Genomic DNA, 22,273 nt, shown 5'->3' with positions numbered 1-22,273 from the left:
TGTTAGAGACCATATACCAACACCATGTACAAAATTTCTGCCGGATCGGATGAAATTTGCTTCTCTTTGAGGCTCCGCAAGCCAAATCTGGGGATCGGTTTATATGGGGGCTATATATAATTATGGACCGATGTGGACCAATTTTTGCATGGTTGTTAGAGACCATATACCAACACCATGTACCAAATTTCAGCCGGATCGGGTGAAATTTGCTTCTCTTTGAGGCTCCGCAAGCCAAATCTGGGGATCGGTTTATATGAGAGCTATATATAATTATAGACCGATGTGGACCAATTTTTGCATGGTTGTTAGAGACCATATACCAACACCATGTACCAAATTTCAGCCGGATCGGATGAAATTTGCTTCTCTTTGAGGCTCCGCAAGTCAAATCTGGTGATCGGTTTATATGGGGGCTATATATAATTATAGACCGATGTGGACCAATTTTTGCATGGTTGTTAGAGACCATATACCAACACCATGTACCAAATTTCAGCCGGATCGGATAAAATATGCTTCTGTTAGAGGCTCCACAAGCCAAATCTGAGGGTCCCTTTATATGGGGGCTATACGAAAAAGTGGACCGATATGGCCCATTTGCAATACCATCCGTCCTACATCAATAACAAGTACTTGTGCCAAGTTTCAAGTCGATAGCTTGCTTCGTTCGGAAGTTAGCGTGATTTCAACAGACGGACGGACGGACGTACGGACGGACGGACATGTTTAGATCGACTCAGAATTTCACCACGACCCAGAATATATATACTTTATGGGGTCTTAGAGCAATATTTCGATGTGTTACAAACGGAATGACAAAGTTAATATACCCCCATCCTATGGTGGAGGGTATAAAAACATATGAACACACTCAATATGAACAAACGACGTCTTTGCGATTAAACATAAAAATTTTTCAGGTTTGCTGCAGTACTTCTTTTAAAACTCACTATCTTATTATTGAGGATTATAACCAAAAATTAATATGAACAAGCCAACCCTAATACTTACCCTTTGAAAATAATGGTTTCTGACAATAGTCTGGTATCGGTCACTTCCAAATAGTTCACTCCCAAACCATAAACAGGTGCAGAATCACGATCCAAAGATATTTCCATGGTTAATGGAGTACCGGGAGTCACTGTCAAATCACCTGTTACTCTTTTGCCATTCTGGCTGACACCAATAGCCAGACGTGGTTCAGGTGCTCGTTCAGTCAATGAGGTGGTGATTTCCAAGTCTCTGTAAAAAAAGAAAAACAAACAAGACACAGTTAATAATTATAGCCTTACACCATTAATGCAATGCCTTCAATGGATGGTCATAAACCCTTGGAGGTTTGTAAAACTAAACTACAGTGACTATAATTATTCAACTCATTATGTGGAGCAAATGATAGCCTATCATTATGGTTGCGTAAATTATTGCAACTTGTTGACAATTATAAACTTTTGTTTTTGCTAACTTCTTACCCATTTGGAGTAGGAAGAGGAGGAGTAGAAGGCGGTCTATGATGAGGATCGTTATGGCTAGTAATAAAGTGGTTATACAAAACACACCACCATGCTTAAAAATCGAACACATAATGTAGTGTCACACTCACAATAAATTGAACTCACCAGAGCACTAAAACTAATATTTTGTATTTTATTCATGGAAATTATTATGTTAAAATTTCGCCAATATGAGAAATTTTCTTTAACTTGACACTTTTTTAGTATGTCAGTTAAATGAATTAAAAAGGAGAAAATTATACGCAAATGAAGCATAAAGACATTCTAAATTCGAATTTCCTACAAAATAGTTCAGAATTTCTTGACATTTGTACATTTTACTGCACATTGTATGGTGCTAAAGTCGTCGAAAAACCTTTACTTATTCTTGAGATACCGGTATTTGTAATAGAGTTTAGGGGATTGTATACTAGAGATAGATATACAGTGTGGCTGATATGTATTGCAACTAATAAACAACCCGTCCGATTTATTTCAGTGAAAGTTCACTTTATTGCTTATAAGAAATATCGCAGCAAAAAAGCGTCGCCAAAAAAGTAATGAAAATGTTCTTTTTGGATCCGGAAGTGGTTGACGCAGAAGCGATGAATTTAACATGGGCTTGTCATAGGACGGAAGTCCTTCATTTCAACAGTCGTTGCACAGAATTTGCATCACTTCTTTAGGTGTTATCCGAATTCAATGTTTTGGATGTAAATTAAAAATTTCTGTGATATTTTGTCAAATAAATAATTTTTATAATTTTTTATAATTTTTAATGGATTCTAACGCTTGTCTGAAACGTTTGACGTCAAATATTTTCAAAAATTCACAATTTTTTCAGATTGGATTTAGCATTTTTTAGCAGTGTGGCTGATATTTATTGCAACTAATAAACAACCCGTCCGATTTATTTCAGTGAAAGTTCACTTTATTGCTTATAAGTAATATCCCAGCAAAAAAGCGTCGCCAAAAAAGTAATGAAAATGTTCTTTTTGGATCCGGAAGTGGTTGACGCAGAAGCGATGAATTTAACATAGGCTTGTAATAGGACGGAAGTGGTTCATTTCAACAGTCGTTGCACTGAATTTGCATCAATTCTTTAGGTGTGATCCGAATTCAATGTTTTGGATGTAAATTAAAAATTTCTGTGATATTTATTCAAATAAATAATTTTTATAATTTTTTATAATTTTTAATGGATTCTAATGCTTGTCTGAAACGCGATTGCTTCATTATTGAAGACTGTAGCGTGAATACAACAGACAGACAGACGGACAGACGGACATCGTTATATCGTCTTAGAATTTCTCCCTGATCAAGAATATATATACTTTATGTAGTCGAAAATCGATATTTCGATGTGTTACAAACGGAATGACAAACTTATTATGCCCCCGTCACCATTCTATGGTGGTGGGTATAATGAGCTTGGGCTAAAGCAAGTGCAAGAGCTCTCCGATGTACAAATAAAGGACTCAAGGAATTGCGCCCATTCATTAAAGTCGTATGTCTAATATAGGCCAAGAATTTTTTGTGGATGTTGCATTCTTTCTTTAAAGACTCTTTGAATTTAAGAAAACATTTTCTATTTTGAATACACTCAAAAAAGTTTACTTGGATCCAAAGATATTGACCTTCTCTTAAGGATTTTGGTATTGATTTCGAGCCGTATCCTTGGCTTCTTTAAAATAAGTAAATTTTTAAGGAATTTTGTAGCTTTAAATCTCGGATAATATATACTGGAATAAAATATTATACAGATACTATAAAGTAGAAAATGTTTTCTTAATTAAAAAAAAAAATAAATCAAAGATACAAAACCTTCAAAATAAGTAAGCATATGTGTCAAATCTAAATTTTTACTATGTGGCTAGTAACTATTTGGCCGTATCAAATTTCATACTCTATAACTTTGATTCCGACTCAAAAACACTAAAACAAACATAAATTCATAAAAGTAAAAAAAGAAAATAAAACAAATCAGGACAACTTACTCTGGTTCCTGAAATCCGGCTGGCAAAACATCTCGTCTCACAACGCCATGATGTTGTAGTGGTTGCTGCTGATGTTGTTCTTCTTGTTGGAATACAAAATGTGGTTGCTCTTGGGCAGTTTCATTCATCATTAAATTGAAAACCGGACCACTAGTGATGCATTTAACACTAACGATTTCTTTGCCATTCGATGATTGAATTATGATTTTGTGATAATAGACCTTTTTACCCTGTAGAGTATAACGAATAATGGCAAAAAATAAAAAAAGTCATTAGCACAAATCATCATGGAAAGAGGAAGGAAAAACACACCCACTGGGAAAATAATATTTATAGATGCGTGTATACATTAACCGCTGACTGGATGGCCTTTAATTTACAAAGGCCAAAGTCATGGCCATTTGGCCGGTTGATTGGAATACAAGGAAAATGAAAACTTACCGTTAACTGATTGACCATACGCGTAACACCGCATTCATAAAAATCAGTCAATGACAAACGGAATATGGCTAAGGAACCGTTAATTTCGGGATGACAACGTTCATCCGGATAGCCCTTAAGGCCTTCCAAATAGATTTGTGGTTTTTCAGTACTGGCGGTGGTGGTGCTGCTGCTACTACTGCCGTCACTGGCTATGGGTTCGGGTAGGCCAATTTCAACGCGCATTAAATCTTCACTGCAATGAACTTTGTGTGTGCCTGGAATACATAATCACAAGATAAGGAAAAAAATTAACTAAAGAATTGTCAGACAAAACAAAGAAGCACGCAACAAATATATTTTCTTTCATAAAGATTTGTGTATCTACAATAATTCATGGGATTTTTCTTCTTTAACATAGATTGCATAAAAGTTAATATTATGTGAGAGTGAGACTTCTTAGTCATAGAGAAGTGTGTGTGGATGTGTGCGTGCGTTGTGAACGCCTCCGAGAAATTTGTCATTTACGTCAAAACCAGACAAAAGACATAAGCAACTGACTTGAAAAAGCCACAAAAGCAAAGACTAGTTGACTTGCGTGCATATGTATGTGTGTGGGCGCCTCAGTGTTTTGCAAGCAAAACAAAAGACTTAAGACACAAACATGAACTTCTTCACACAATTCGCTAACGCTCTCTTACATAACAAGGCAATAGCTCAGCAGAACACAATAATGAAATATTTTCTATTATTCTTTCCTCATGTCATAATCTCCAAGGCATTTTTTATTCATTCTAACAGTACTACTCTTGATTGACGCAATGAAAATGAAATCCAAGGAAAAACGGCAATTATGTTGTGTAATTTATTCACATTCATATTTGTAATGTTAGTGTATTTTAATTGTGTGAAAGTTTTGCATTAAATGCTCTGCAAAACTACAAAAGCAATGAAGTAATTTAAACTAATCAACAATTCTAAGGCGCTTAAAAAAGGGACTAAGAAACTCAATCTCCATATATTCCCTGTAGTTTTTCAAAATGAGATAATGCTTAATGGATGTTAGTTGAGCCATCTATTTGTTTGTCATGTCCGTGGTAGATTTGTCTTAATCTGATGGAGTTTTTACAAAGAGGAACACAAAAAGTGTAAAAAGTTGAGGCATACACATTGTTGTTTAGTAAACATTTGCACTTAAATGAAAAAAACTGTTCTAATAAATAACAAGTATATACGACCGTAAGTTCGGCCAGGCCGAATCTTATGTACCCTCCACCATGGATTGCGTAGAAACTTCTACCAGAATTGTAATATGGAGATCGGTTATGTGGGGGCTATATACAATTATGAACTTGATATGGACCAATTTTTGTGTGATTGGGCATCGATTTATCTAAGACCTATATATAACTATAGATCGATATGGACCTAGTTACACCCTTAAAAAAAAAATCGCTTCTCTAACATATGTTCCAAACATATTTTGCAGGAAGCACATATATTATTGGATATTGTCGAAACATTATTATGTTTGTTTTATGTGAACATATTATATGTTTGGAAGCATTTTAAGCCCAAAAATATTATATGCTTGGAAGAATTTTCTCCCCAAGAAGATTGTGCTCATTCCCTCACATAATTTTCACTTCCACGAAATTTTTAGATCTTGGCACCTCTTTCTGTAATACAAATAGTGTTGAAGAAATTATTCAATTTTATAATTTTTTTAAATTTTACCTTTCGCCTGGACGGAGAATCGAACTGGGAACCATGCAATTTGTAAGCCAACACACTACCACTGGGCTACGTAGTTGTTATAGTCACCAATAGACAATTATCGTTATAAGTTACATTTATATAGCATAGTTTGCAGCGCCCACGAGCCCATGCAAACATAACATTATTTAACAGAAACGTACATTTGTTGGCTACGTGGAGCGAACGAACCAAGAAAAAAAATTGTGCCCATAATGCCAAAATGATAAACAAAACACATGTCCACACATACATAAAATGCTGCTCTCAAGACGAAAACACACGCTGTTTTTTTCTTCAAATGTCTATTCTCTTGGTTCCGAATGTCTATTCTTTTTACTCCGAATACTCATTCTAATATTCAAATTAAATAATATTTAGACTTAAGCATATAAAATTTTTGGCCTTATCATAAAACGGTTTTCCGAAACAACATACAAGCGGTTTCACAGAAATTGGTCTCTTTTCATTCTCTCGCTGTGTTATGTTGTATCTTTCGTCAACCCTCCCGGTTTCCATCTCTATTTCTTTCTCTATACTCTTTCTCTCTCTCTCTCTCTCTGTCGCTCTCTGAATAAAATATCACAACATATATATGTTTATTCGAAATTTGTAAATTTATATATGTTTACATTCACACATATTATTTTTATAAAACATTCATGCCCCAAACATAATATATTCTAACATATTAACATATGTGTCCCAAACATTTAGTGTTAGTTTAGGAACATTACATGTTTGCACTTAAATATATTGTGATTAAAAATTGTGCCCGAAACACATTTTGTTTATATCGGAACATATGAAAAACATATTTTTCTAACAGTGTAGGCATGGTTGTTAACGGCCATATACTAGCACAATGTACCAAATTTCAACTGACTCGGATTAAATTTGCTCCTCCAAGAGGCTCCAAAACCAAATCTCGGGATCGGTTTATATGTGGGCTATATATGATTATGGACTGATATGGACCACTTTTGGCATGGGTGTTAAATATCACCACATACCAAATTTCAACCAAATCGGATGAATTTTGCTTTTCCATAAGCACCGGAGGTCAAATCTGGGGATCGGTTTATATGGGAGCTATATATAATTATGGACTGATATGAACCAATTCCTGCATGGTTGTTGGATACAATATACCAACATCAAGTACCAAATTTCAACCGAATAGGATACATTTTGCTCTTCCAAGGGGCTCCGGAGGTCAAATTTGGGGATCGGTTTATATGGGGCCAATATAATTATGGACCGATTTCGACCAATTTTTGCATGGGTGTTTGGGGCCATATATTAACACCACGTACCAAATTTGAACTGAATCAGATTAATTTTGGTCTTCCAAGAGGCTCCGGAGGTCAAATCTGGTGTTCGGTTTATATGGCGGCTATATATAATTATGGACCGATGTTGACCAATTTTTGCATGGTCCTTAGAGACCATATACCAAATTTCAACCGGATCGGATGAAATTTGCTTCTCTTAGAGGCTCCGCAAGCCAAATCGTGGGATCGGTTTATATGGGGGCTATATATAATTATGGACCGATGTGGACCAATTTTTGCATGGTTGTTAGAGACCATATACTTACACCATGTACCTAATTTCAGCCGGATCGGATGAAATTTGCTTCTATTAGAGGCTCCGCAAGCCAAATCTGGGGATCGGTTTATATGGGGGCTATATATAATTATGGACCTGTGTGGACCAATTTTTGCATGGTTTTTGTAGACCATATGCTAACACCATGTACCAAATTTCTGCCGGATCGGATGAAACTTGGTTCTCTTAGAGGATTCGCAAGCCAAATTTGGGGGTCCGTTTATATGGGGGCTTTACGTAAAAGTGGACCGATATGGCCCATTTGCAATACCATCCGACCTACATCAATAACAACTACTTGTGCCAAGTTTCAAGTCGATAACTTGTTTCGTTCGGAAGTTAGCGTGATTTCAACAGACGGACGGACGGACGGACATGCTCAGATCGACTCAGAATTTCACCACGACCCAGAATATATAGAGCAATATTTCGATGTGTTACAAACGGAATGACAAAGTTAATATACCCCCCATTCTATGGTGGAGGGTATAAAAATAAACTGCGAATCTGAGTGAAGGTAATTTATGTTTGAAGATTAGCGAAAAACTTGAATTTTACACAAATGTACCAGCAATTAACCACTGTTGTTGTAGAGAAGGAATATGATCACCCCAAACATGTTTCAAGAGCAAAATGTTATTTTTGGACGGTGAACCTAAACTCAACAATTTTTAATTTATTTTAAATACAATTTACCCCCATTTTCATGAAGCCCCGCTAGTGCTACGTTACACTGAAAACAAAAAACAGTGAACCCACCCGGAAGAAACATTTTGGTTAATTTTAGAAAATTTAGATTACACTAGTTTACACTGAAATCGTACACTTGATGAGAGTCGACTTATGTATTTTGATCTGCTAAATTCGAAAAAAAATGTTTAAAAACTTTTTATGGAACAGTTTTTGAGATATCCCATTATTTTTAATTTTTCGCTCCTTTTTTCACTAAACAAATTATATCTCGAGTGGTATAGATCGTATAGATGCTACTCTAACGTAAGTAATAAGACCAACTAGAAGAAAAACGACCGAAAAATTACAAAGTTACAAGCAATTAAATGATGTCAAATCATGCAAATATGAGCCACTCACCCACACAAAAATGCATTTTTGTGTGGCTGAGTAGAATTTTTGTATGGGTGAGTGGCTCATATTTGCATGATTTGACATCGGATTTTTTCACTCAATTGCTTATAACTTTGCAATTTTTCAGTCGTTTCTTGACGACCTTTCTCTCCACGGTTGTTGTTAATGGTTTATATTTTTCTAGCGGAAAAGTTACATTGTAAAATACGTTTTTTTTTTGAAAAGTTGGCATTTTCGCATCGATATTTTTTGAACCACTTAACTTATCACAGATCCTAACTAGAAGTGCCCATATGTAATAGGTACTTTTAGTTAAATGTGGTATCACAATGGACTGAATAGTCTAAGTGAGCCTGAAACTTAATCGGGCTGACACTTTAACCTGATCAATCACAGATTCAATTATACACGATTATTCGTCATCTTAATACCTTTCATTTCAGTAACGATATAATCGGACATTTCTAACTCGTGATATAATTTGTTTATTGAAAAACTAAAAATAACGGGATATCTCAAAAAAAAAAAAAAAAACAAGTATATACGGCCGTAAGTTCGGCCAGGCCGAATCTTATGTACCCTCCACCGTGGATTGCGTAGGAACTTCTACTAAAGGCTGTCATCCACAATCGAATTACTTGGTTTGCGATAACACTTGCCGATGGCAAGGTATCGTAAAACTTTTTAACACTGTCTTCTAAATTGTAAGTTAGCCCCTACGGGGTATGTATTAAACAAAAAAGGCCGATTAAATACGTATATAATATAGTTTGACAACATTTTCTATAGAAATGAAAACTTGACAAAATTTTCTATAGAAATAAAATTTTGACAAAATTTTCTACAGAAATAAAAACTTGACAAAATTTTCTATAGAAATAAAATGTTGACAAAATTTTCTATGGAAGTAAAATGTTGACAAAATTTTGTATAGAAATAAAATGTTGACAAAATTTTCTACAGAAATAAATTTTTTACAAAATTTTCTATAAAAATAAAATTTTGACAAAACTTTCTATGAAAATAAAATTTTGACTTTCTACAGTAATAAAATTTGACAAAATTTTCTATGTAAATAAAGTTTTGGTAGATTATTTTTGGCGATATGGACCAATTTTTGTGTAATAAGTCATCGGCTATATATAACTAAAGACCGATATTGACCAATTTTTACATGGCTGTTAGAGGCCATATATTGACAAAATTTACCAAATTTCAACCGCATCGGATGACTTTTGCTATATATAATTATGGACCGATATGGACCAATTTTTACATGGTTGTTAGATACCATATACTAACACCATGTACCAAATTTCAACTGGATCGGATGAATTTCGCTCCTCCAAGAGGCTCCTGAGGTCAAATCTGGGGATCGGTTTATATGGGAGCTATATATAATTATGAACCGATATGGACCAATTTTTGCATGGTTGTTAGAGACTATATACTAACACCACGTACTAAATTTCAATTGGATCGGATGAATTTTGCTCCTCCAAGAGGCTCCGGAGTTCAAATCTGGGGATCGGTTTATATGGGAGCTATATATAATTATGAACCGGTATGGACCAATTTTTGCATGGTTGTTAGAGGCCATATACTAACATCAGGTACCAAATTTCAACAGGATCGGATGAATTTTGCCCCTCCAAGAGGCTCCGGAGGTCAAATCTGGGGATCGGTTTATATGGGGGCTATATATAATTATGGACCGATATGGACCAATTTTTGCATGGTTGTTAGAGACCGTATACTAACATCAGGTACCACATTTCAACCGGATCGGATGAATTTTGCTCCTCCAAGAGGCTCCGGAGGTCAAATCTGGGGATCGGTTTATATGGGAGCTATATATAATTATGGACCGATATGGACCAATTTTTGCATGGTTGTTAGAGGCCGTATACTAACATCAGGTACCAAATTTCAACCGGATCGGATGAATTTTGCTGCTCCGGGAGGCTCCCCAAGCCAAATTTGGGGATCGGTTTATATGGGGGCTATACGTAAACGTGGTCCGATATGGCCGATTTTCAATGCCATCCGACCTACATCAATAACAACTACTTGTGCCAAGTTTCAAGTCGATAGCTTGTTTCGTTCGGAAGTTAGCGTGATTTCCATAGACGGACGGACAGCCGGACAGACGGACAGACGGACGGACGGACGGACATGCTTAGATCGACTCAGAATTTCACCACGACCCAGAATATATATACTTTATGGGGTCTTAGAGCAATATTTCGATGTGTTACAAACGGAATGACAAAGTTAATATACCCCCATCCTATGGTGGAGGGTATAAAAAAACTCGAATTCAGCAGATGAAATTACATAAGAAAAGTTGCCACTCATCAAGTGTACATGAAAAAAAAATGTAAACTAGTGTTATTTTTAGAAAATTGTAACTAAACCAAACACTAAACAAACGCTTATATCACGCCGATATCACAAAAATAAGTAAATATTTTTCGACGAATTCAAGAAATATTTGTTTCACTTGTTAAAGAAAATTTTATAGTTTGAAAGTTCATGATGGACGTATTTGTAGTAAAATTTTCAAATTTAAAGAAATTATTAACTATTTTGTGAGAAATACGAATTTAGTAAATCTGTATGCTTAATTTGTGTATAATTTTTCCCCGTTTTTTAGTTCATTTAACTAACGTAAGCAAAAATTATTAGAGTAAAGGAAACTTTCTCCAAGCATAAAAATTCCACGAACTAAAATAGAGTTAAATTGGTTTCAGTGATATATAGGGTTTACTTTTTTTGAGTGTATAAAAATGTTTTTAATGCGCATCATAAATGATTACAATTTTCTGCCATTTTATTGTTGTATGTAATCTCAATACATTATGATATAATTGCTGTTGCTGCAACATATACTCTCAATAAATAACAATGAATTTAGAATTTAAGAAATTTCTCTTATAAAATTATGAAAGCAATTTGAGTTGTAAATAATTTGACACCGCTATGCTAATTACACTCACAATAAAGGCGATTACTTGAGAATAGCATACGAGAATTTAGGGAAAACTTTATAATAGTAATACTTAAGAGTATACTTTATATATGTCAAAATTTTATTTCTACACGCAGAGAAGGAATATGATCACCTCAAACATGTTTCAAGAGCAAAATGTTATTTTTGTATGGTGACCATGTAACAAATTTGGTCAAAAGTTTATTGCTATGGAAAATTATTCCAAACTATACTTAAAAGCATTGAAGGTCCTAAGTTGGAGAGAAATGTTTTGAAAAAACTACCAAAACATTAAGAATCTACCAATCTACGAAACAGTAAAACCAAACTGTGGTAACCATGAGTAAGACCCCATGCCAAATTTGAGGATAATCGGACTTATAATGCGATCTGTACTTTACATACAAAAATACATGAATAGACAAACGAACAACGCTAAATGGTGAGCCTCAGACTGGCCCTTTTAGGTGTTACATATAAATGTGTAAACTTATGATATCCTATACAAGAGTAGTGGTGAAGGCTATAAGCATTAATTATGTTCAATTATTCTGACAAAAAGTATGTACTTATTTGTATCATTTCCCCAATTTGAAATTAGTTGTAGACACAGAGCATTTCGTGGACTGCGGCGGCGATCACATCTTCATTCTGAAATTTGTGTCCAGTCTAATTGGATCATTTAGTAACATCCCTATTCTAATGCAGTTTCTCTAAATCTTTCAACTATGCTATCATAAATTAGGGGATATGACACCTTTTTTCATGCTGGGTGTGATGGATAAAGCGGCGATATGCCTTGATATAATTGTTATTTAGAATAGCAAGTTTCTTTCAGTTCAGCGTTTATTCACTTTTCAGCCGAATATTCATTTTAACTGTTACGCTTTTCTTCCAGATCAAATTTACAATAACCCCGTTTTGGTATTTGTGTTAACTGGAATCTGATTTTTCAATTACGAGAAAAATCATTTTCCTCTTTTGGTGTTTAATTCTAACAGTTTGATCAAACTGTTATTTTCACATTTGGAGTCAAACAGAGAATGAGAGAGGAAACCAGTAACAAAAAAAACGAATGGAAATTCGAAACAGGGAACTCTTAATAAATTGTTTTTAATTACCCCCATGTCTCCATGAGATAATTTGTGCTTATAAAACATGATACACTCAGTAGACTGCTTAAAAAGCCTCTGGTCGTCATCCAGCATTGCATATGCCTCTGTCATCTGTGTTCCCGCCTCTAATGTCAGTTTTTCTGTTTTAGCTCAGTTGGCTTGGACATATGCATACCCCATAACAATTTATTAGAAATTTTATCAAATCCTTTTAATCTTGTAACGCAACCTCATAAATTTTCGTTTGTTTTTTTGTTGTGTTTGTATTTTCCAGAAAGCAAAAATGCCTGCTGTGCTATGTGATGCGATGCCAATGCCAATATAAATGACAACAAACGCATGCTTAACAAACTGTAAGCCAAAAAGGCAGGCAAACGGCATAACCATAACAAAACATTACGCACTTGCTTAGAGAAAGAGAACGATGGATATATTGTGTCACATTCTTGTCTATACACTTTACCTTGCTTTCTCATGTTTTGTCAAGTTCTTGCCATGGCCTGGCATCATCATCATCTTTGGGAAAAAATTGTCTTACTTTTTCGACATAAAATTTCATAAAAATTTGCATACTTTATGTTATGCTATCCCCTTCCCCGTTTCCACCTCATATTTGTGTTTTTATTTTCATTTTATATTAAAACGAAAAATAATAGACTTACAAGAAGCAAAATATTTAGAACATTCAATAAATAACGGTTGGTCTGGTGGTGGCCGACCAGAACCAGGAGAACAGGATTTTTCTTTAGTCAAGGCTACGCACCAATGCTATCAAATGCATTTAGAAAAAGAAATTTCTAATTTATGATTTTTGACGATAAAAAGAGGAAATGTGTTAAAATGATTTGTATACGCAAAGCTTTTGTCTTAATAAAACAAAGAAGAAAACATTCTTAGAGACAAGTTTGCTTCTTAAATCTTTTGTATGTTGAATTTTATTGTATACATTTTTCCAGTTTATTAAAATGGATTTTACAGCTTATTTTGAACTGTTTCCAAGATGCATCGCCCACATCTGGATGTCTTCGATAATGAATCATTATACTATTGGATAATTATTTTTCATGGGTGTTTGTTTCTTAAGTCTTTTGTTTTAAGATTGATTTTCAATAGCATTCCTAAACCTGTTTTGTTCGTGGTTTGAACAAAGTTTAGTACACTATTTATTGTTTTAATTCAAAGACAAAATAAATCATTATAATCGAAATTGTCTTATTTCAAATAAGTAGAACTGAACAACGTATCTAGCAAGGAAATATACTTAATTTGATTCTTTTGCATTATAGTTAACACAATTTTTTTACGAATAAAACTGCACTGACAAAAAGAATGCCCGGTTCCAAAGATTTTGCCTTTACACTAGTTATATTGGTATTGATTCTGAGTCAAAGAACCGGAGAATTTAAGTAAGAATACATTTAAGACACAATTCTCTTTTAAATTTGAGTTTTACGTACTTGAATCTAGGAAACAAATTTTATTTTATTAGTTTTTTGTCAACTTTTTTCTTCATGTGATTTCAAAGTCGTTTGAAAGCGTTTAAATGACAACTTAAATTTCCAAATTAAGACTCGAATTTGAGTAGAAATTATTTCATTTTTCAAGTAAAAAAAGTAAATTAATTTTAAACAATTTTTCATAATTATTAAAGTCATGTAACGATACCCATTTTTAAGTTGAATAACTTAACTATAATGACTTTATTGAAAAGTTTATTGACTTTTGGACAAAAAAAAACTTTAAGCAAAATTAAGCAAAATTGGCATTCGTATTTTAAGGACATGAAATCTTCGGTTTCATGCACTGGGAAAACTGTGAACAATTTAGATTATTTTTAGAAAATTTTAACAAAACAGTAGTACAAACACTAAAATTACGCCGATATCAAGAATATTGATTACAAATACGAGTAATTAACTTTTTTCACTTATTATTAAAAACGCACTGAAAAAAAGCATGCCTGGTTCCAAAGATTTTGTCTTTACTTTAAAAATTTTGGTATTGATTCCGAGCCAAAGAAGCGGAGAATACAAGTAAGGATACTTTTAAGACACAATTCTCTTTTAAATATGCTATCAAAGTCCTTTAAAAACGAGTTAACGACAACTTTATTTTCAAAATTAAGACTCGACTTCCAGTAGAAACTATGCTATGTTTCAAGTAAAAGTGTTGGTAAACATGTCCTATATTTGAACGATTTTTTGCTTTGTAGTCAAGATGCAAAAAGACAACAAATTTAAAAACAATTTCAATAAATTTAAAGATTTTTTCTGAATTATTAAAGTCAATTTGGTCTTAGCCCAAACATTTTTTCTTTCGTGTTATGATACCCATTTTTAAGTAAAATCAATTAATTATAAGGACAGTACGACTTCATTGAAAAGTTTATCGGCTTTTGGATAAAGAAAAAACTTTATATTGGAGACATGCGTATTCTATGCTAAGCAAAATTTGCATTCGTATTTTAAAGACATAAAATCTTTGACCTCACGACAATGTTTTTTTCAGGTGCACCTATGCCTGATCTTATGCCTTGAGGCCTTCGACGGTCGCAGCTGTAAAAAAGACCTGTCAGTAAACTGATGCTATAATTAAATTCTGTTTATTGCAAAGTTATTTTTATACCCTCCACCATAGGATGGGGGTATATTAACTTTGTCATTCCGTTTGTAACACATCGAAATATTGCTCTAAGACCCCATAAAGTATATATATTCTGAGTGAAATTCTGAGTCGATCTAAGCATGTCCGTCCGTCCGTCTGTTGAAATTACGCTAACTTCCGAACGAAACAAGCTATCGACTTGAAACTTGGCACAAGTAGTTGTTATTGATGTAGGTCGGATGGTATTGAAAATGGGCCATATCGGTCCGCTTTTACGTATAGCCCCCATATAAAGGGACCCTCAGATTTGGTTTGTGGAGCCTCTAACAGAAGCATATTTCATCCGATCCGGCTGAAATTTGGTACATGATGTTGGCATATGGTCTCTAACAACCATGCAAAAATTGGTCCACATCGGTCCATAATTATATACAGCCTCCATATAAACCGATTCCCAGATTTGGCTTGCGGAGCCTCAAAGAGAAGCAAATTTCATCCGATCTGCTGAAATTTGGTACATGATGTTGGTATATGGTCTCTAACAACCATGCAAAAATTGGTCCACATCGGTTCATAATTATATATAGCCCCCATATAAACTGATCCCCAGATTTGGCTTGCGAAGTCTCCAAGAGAAGCAAATTTCATCCAATCCGGTTGTAATTTGGAACATGGTGTTAGTATATGATCTTTAACAACCGTGCCAGAATTGGTCCATATCGGTCCATAATTATATATAGCCCCCTTATAAAACGTTCTCCAGATTTGACCTACGGAGCGTCTTGGAGGAGCAAAATTCATCCGATCCGGTTCAAATTTGGAACGTGGTGTTAGTATATGGCCGCTAACAACCATACCAAAATTGGTCCATATCGGTCTATAGTTATATATAGCCGATCTCCAATCACACAACAATAGGTCCATATCGGCTCATAGTCATGGTTGCCACTCGAGCCAAAAATAATCTACCAAAATTTTATTTCTATAGAAAATTTTGTCAAAATTTTATTTCTATAGAAAATTTTGTCAAAATTTTATTTCTATAGAAAATTTTGTTAAAATTTTATTCGGTTCATAATCATGGTTGCCACTCGAGCCAAAAATAATCTACCAAGATTTTATTTCTATAAAAAATTTTGTCAAAATTTTATTTTGTTAACATTTTATTTTTGTAGAAATTTTTGTCAAAATTTTCTTTCTATAGAAAATTTTGTCAAAATTTTATTTCTATAGAAAATTTTGTCAAAATTTTATTTCTATAGAAAATTTTGTGAAAATTTTATTTCTATAGAAAATTTTGTTAAAATTTTATTTCTGTAGAAAATTTTATCAAACTGAATTACATACGTATTAGATCGATCTTTTTATACCCTCCACCATAGGATGGGGGTATATTAACTTTGTCATTCCGTTTGTAACACATCGAAATATTGCTCTAAGACCCCATAAAGTGTATATATTCTGGGTCGTGGTGAAATTCTGAGTCGATCTGAGCATGTCCGTCCGTCCGTCCGTCTGTTGAAATCACGCTAACTTCCGAACGAAACAAGCTATCGACTTGAAACTTGGCACAAGTAGTTGTTATTGATGTAGATCAGATGGTATTGCAAATGGGCCATATCGGTCCACTTTTACGTATGGCCCCTATATAAACGGACCCCAAATTTGGCTTACGATTGCTCTAAGAGAAGCAAATTTCATCCGATCCGGCTGAAATTTGGTACATGGTGTTAGTATATGGTCTCTAACAACCATGCACAAATTGGTCCATATCGGTCCACTTTTACGTATAGCCCCCATATAAACGGACCCCCAAATTTGGCTTGCGATTGCTCTAAGAGACGCAAATTTCATCCGATCAGGCTGAAATTTGGCACATGGTGTTATTATATGGTCGCTAACAACCATGCAAAAATTGGTCCACATCGACCGATAATTATATATAGCCCCCATATAAGCCGATCCCCAGATTTGACCTCCGGAGCCTCTTAGAGGAGCAAAATTCATCGGATCCGGTTGAAATTTGGTACGTGATGTTAGTCTATGCTCTCTAACAACCATGCAAGAATTGGTCCATATCGGTCCATAAGTATATATAGCCCCCATATAAATCGATCCCCAAATTTGGCTTGCGATTGCTCTAAGAGAAGCAAATTTCATCCGATCAGGCTGAAATTTGGCACATGGTGTTATTATATGGTCGCTAACAACCATGCAAAAATTGGTCCACATCGACCGATAATTATATATAGCTCCCATATAAGCCGATACCCAGATTTGACCTCCGGAGCCTCTTAGAGGAGCAAAATTCATCGGATCCGGTTGAAATTTGGTACGTGATGTTAGTCTATGCTCTCTAACAACCATGCAAAAATTGGTCCACATCGACCGATAATTATATATAGCCCCCATATAAGCCGATCCCCAGATTTGACCTCCGGAGCCTCTTGGAGGAGCAAAATTCATCCGATCCGGTTGAAATGTGGAACATGGTGTTAGAATGTGATCTCTAACAAACACGCAAGAATAGATCCATATCGGTCTATAGTTATATATAGCTGACCCCAATCACACAAAAATTGGTCCATATCGGTTCATAATCATGGTTGCCACTCGAGCCAAAAATAATCTACCAAAATTTTATTTTTATAGAAAACATTGTCAAAATGTTATTTCTATAGAAAATTTTGTCCAAATTTTATTTCTATAGAAATTTTTTTCCAAATTTTATTTCTATAGAAAATTTTGTCAAAATTTTTCTTCTATAGAAAATGTTGTCAAAATTTTATTTTGTCAAAATTTTATTTCTATAGAAACTTTAAACTTAATTATAGACGTATTTTATTGGTCCTTTTGTAGTTTAATATATACCACGTATGGACTATGTGGTATATATTACGTTGTTAGGAAGTTTTAAGGGAGCCACCGTGGTGCAATGGTTAGCATGCCCGCCTTGCATACACAAGGTCGTGGGTTCGATTCCTGCTTCGGCCGAACACCAAAAAGTTTTTCAGCGGTGGATTATCCCACCTCAGTAATGCTGGTGACATTTCTGAGGGTTTCAAAGTTTCTCTAAGTGGTTTCACTGCAATGTGGAACGCCGTTCGGACTCGGCTATAAAAAGGAGGTCCCTTGTCATTGAGCTTAACATGGAATCGGGCAGCACTCAGTGATAAGAGAAAAGTTCACCAACGTGGTATCACAATGGACTGAATAGTCTAAGTGAGCCTGATACATCAGGCTGCCACCTAACCTAACCTAACCTAGGAAGTTTTAAGATACCTTGCCATCGGCTTCAGTAGAAGTTTCTACGCAATCCATGGGGGAGGGTACATAAGCTTCGGCCTGGCCGAACTTACGGCCGTATATACTTGTTTGATTTAATATATACCACGTATGGACTTATATACAATTTAGAAGACGGTGTTAGGAGGTTTTAAGATACCCTGCCATCGGCAAGCGTTACCGCAACTTAAGTAATTCTATTGTGGATGGCAGTAGTTTCTACGCAATCCATGGTGGAGGGTACATAAGCTTCGGCCTGGCCGAACTTACGGCCGTATATACTTGTTTTTTCTTGTTTTACTTCATTAAAAAAGTCCAATGACATTTTCTTTATTTTATGTCTCAAAAATTTTATAAACTAACCGTGTGAATAAATTTCGATTACAAATAAGTTCAATGCCATTTAAAGCAGAAGATTTTTTTTCGTAAAAATTCTCGAAAATAGCATGTGTAAACTTCGTCATAGTTAAAGGGTGATACCAACACGCCAGAGCTCCGCCCAATTGAGAAATACTGGGCTATTGTCAAGCGGAACCTAAAGAAGACCAAAAAAACTGCTAAGGACGAGCAGCAGTTCAAGGCAAACTGGCTTTCTGCGGCGAAGAAGGTGGACAAGGTGGCTGTACAAAATCTGATGGCAGGTGTCAAGCGTGAGGCCCGGCAATTCGGATTTGGAAAAGCGAAAGCCTAACTGAATATTTTTCCTGAATTTTATACCAATTGAACTTGAAAAAGAAATTTAATTTGATTTTTTAAATAAACGATTTCACCGATTTACACGCGTTTTCCCTTGACCAAATTTTGACCGTATCACCCTTTAATATGGTAATAATTTGGCACCAAAGATTTTTGCTTTGCTCTGAAGAATAAATTGTCGTTGTTTTTATAACGCATTATGAAAATCTCAAAAAAAGGCAATAGCATTTAAGCTTGTGAATAACAGCCGTTTATGGCTTTCTAGCCAAATATATCGCAAGTACATGATTAACGAATTACTTTATTTTTATACTTTCCACCATTGAATGATGGTGGGAATATACAAGGTTGCCACTTTACTTGTAAAAAAAACGAAATATCGATTTTCGACTATTCTAAGATGACCTAACGATTTCTGTCTGTTTATTGTAATCTTGCTACACTCTGTAACAATGTCGCTATCGTTCAGAAATTTGGCACAGATTTGAGTTTTATCTGAAAGCAGGTCAAGTTCGAAGACCTCCCGATTAGGTATCTTGAAAATCGCAATTTTTATTCGATTTTCCTGTAATTGGATATTTAGAGGTAGTTTAGGCCCACAAATGGGAGCCTCTCTGGTGCTGGTCAACACACCCGCCTTGCAAATAAAATAATTCAAACGCAAAATACATCAGATTTCTTTATTGAGCAGTGCAGTCTAGCAATATGCAAATATATGGGGTATGATACTGTCAAAACTTATTATCGGATGTTGTGCAAAAGCTCGTCATGATATCATATACGGGGAATGGCTCTACACATCTCATTGTCTTATTTTTGTTGAAATTTGTGGAAAACAGATAGCCGCACTATCAATTATCAGTAATATAGTGGTATAAACTGTCATTTACCATAAGAGGAATTATATCAGGTTTGCTTCAAGGCTCTGAATAATTTAAGTCTCCTGGATTTCACAACATATTTTATGTGGTGCCAAAGAAAATTAAAATGGACACAGTTTGTCAAATATCGTTTCATTGAGAAATTTCGACAAACATTTAAAAAAGTGAACCCTCTATTTCACTAAAGCTAATTTAACTTTATTTTAGTTCATGGAATTATTATGTTTGGAGAAAGTTTCCTTTATTCTAGTAATTGTTTGCATACATTAGTTAAATGAATTAAAAAACGGGGAAAATTATACACAAATGAAGCATAAAGATTTAGAAAATTCGTACTTCTCACCAAATACTTCATTATTTCTTAAAATTCTTGCAATTTTGAACTCCAAATTTTTCCTTCAAATTACAAAATTTTCTTTAACAAGTGAAAAAATGAATTATGTCTAATATATTTTCTTGAATTTTTCGATGTATTCACTGTTTATTCAGTGAATACATCAAGTTTGCATCTTAAATCGTTTGTTTCTCTCTATGAATGACTCCAATATAATTTTTTCAATGAATAAAAAACTACGTTGCAAATAATAATAATAATAGCCTATGATAACAACGCTAATCGTAAAACTAATAAGGTTTAGTTTTAATCCAAATGCAAATTCAAGATCATTGGGACTTTATTTGAGTTTTGACACATTATGATTTAGGGTACAAGAATACTAATACTTCACATGCATTTTTCGATGCCATAATAGAAAAAACAAACTAGAAAATAAATTATTTTATTAAAAAAATCTTAATTAGAAAAAAATGTTCTGAGTACAAAAGCAATTATAGGCGCTGACGTGTTTGTTTCTTAAATCTTTTGTTTCGTGCGATTTCAGTTATGTGACTTCTAATTGAATTTGTCCTTAAATTCATAGCTAACTTCTTCAATGCATCTAAGCTAATAAATCTTTTTGTAATTGTCGATGACAAAGATGGTCCGCCCCAGACAGACTTATCTCGCAATTTCAACACAAATCATGACTAACATTGTGTTGTTGTAATTGGCCAAAATAAATTTTCGCAAACCAACACAACATCGAATGAATGAATGAAGAGGAACATTGAAATAATTTAATGTCCATGAGATGCACGCAAAGTGATATGACCAAATTGAAACAGGTAGATACTCAGGTGACTCAAGTAGAGTTTACAGGCAAACACTTCCGTTTTGTTGTTTCTGGAAACAAAAAAACGAAAACCTATAAGAAGTCAAGAATTAATGACTAAGTAAAGAATGAAAACTGATTCTAAAGGTTGTCCGACTGAAAACTATTTAAGAAGGTTATACCACAAAAAAGGCTGGTGTAGTGGTATTATCTTTTTGTTTGTTTACTCATTTGCAAATGACTTTACAAAGAAATGAATATAATTAAACAAGAAGGAAATGGAACTGGTAATTACCTCTGAGCACGATAATTTGTCATGGAATAACGGAAAATAATACAAATACCCAAAACATTGATACCAGAGGTCTTTGTTTTTAAAGAATAAATTCGCTAACTTTAAATTTATTTTAGAGCATTTATCGCAGCTCTTGCTTTTATTCTTGGAATTCATTAATGCAAAGACTTTTGGCATGGAATAAAATATTTTTATTGGGTATATGACCAACGCGGCTGATATTCCCTAGAAATACCAACTTATGTAGATCTATTAAAGATAATAAAAAATTTATGCTAGGTTTAAAAGAAGTACCGGGTTTCAGCGCCTTAGGACTAGTGCCATTTTCGGAATATAGTATTTGTATTATTTTAGTAAGGGTCGCCTAAGCGTCTAAAAGTTTTTCATCGGTTGTTTATATTCTAAATGGCTCATGCTGGTTTCCCCGTCCCATGTCAACGGACATACACTTAAACCAGTATTCGATTTTTATACCCACCACTATCGGATGGTAATGGGGGTATAATAAGTTTGCCATTCCGTTTGTAACACATCGAAATATCGATTTCCGACTATATAAAGTATAACATATATATTCTTGATCAAAGAAAAATTGTAAGACTATATAAGCATGTCCGTCTGTCTGTCTCTTGTAATCACGCTACAGTCCTCAATAGTGGGGCTCTCATCCTGAAATTTGTGGCGAATATGATGTGTATCGGTCAATGTTTTGGTATAGCCCCCATATAGACCGATCCCCCGATTTGAGTTCTTGGGCGTCCAGACACCTCAATTTTTACCCGATTTGGCTGAAATTCAAAATGTAAAGGGATTTTAGGTCCAAAGGGAATTTTGGCGAATATGATGTGTATTGGTCCAGTATTTGGTATAACTCCCATATGGAGCGATC

At 34.5% G+C, this 22,273-nt stretch overlaps 1 protein-coding gene across 3 annotated transcripts in view; it reads right to left on the bottom strand.

The window, feature by feature from the left end:
* Positions 1–22,273, bottom strand: part of LOC142238943 (uncharacterized) — a 147,688-nt gene that overhangs the window by 4,986 nt on the left and 120,429 nt on the right. For all 3 annotated transcript variants that reach the window (XM_075310699.1, XM_075310697.1, XM_075310698.1), the window contains exons 3-5: positions 3,935–4,191; positions 3,494–3,723; positions 1,015–1,245 (exon numbers count right to left, since the gene is read on the bottom strand). In XM_075310699.1, coding sequence (XP_075166814.1) covers positions 1,015–1,245; positions 3,494–3,723; positions 3,935–4,191 — 718 coding nt within the window. The remainder of the gene's footprint in view (positions 1–1,014; positions 1,246–3,493; positions 3,724–3,934; positions 4,192–22,273) is intronic.

The sequence above is a fragment of the Haematobia irritans genome, chromosome 5 (assembly GCF_050003625.1).
Source record: "Haematobia irritans isolate KBUSLIRL chromosome 5, ASM5000362v1, whole genome shotgun sequence".
NCBI classification, from domain to species: Eukaryota; Metazoa; Arthropoda; class Insecta; order Diptera; family Muscidae; genus Haematobia; species Haematobia irritans.
Note: the sequence above shows the minus strand (reverse complement) of the source record. Positions and strands in the feature narration are given on the sequence as shown.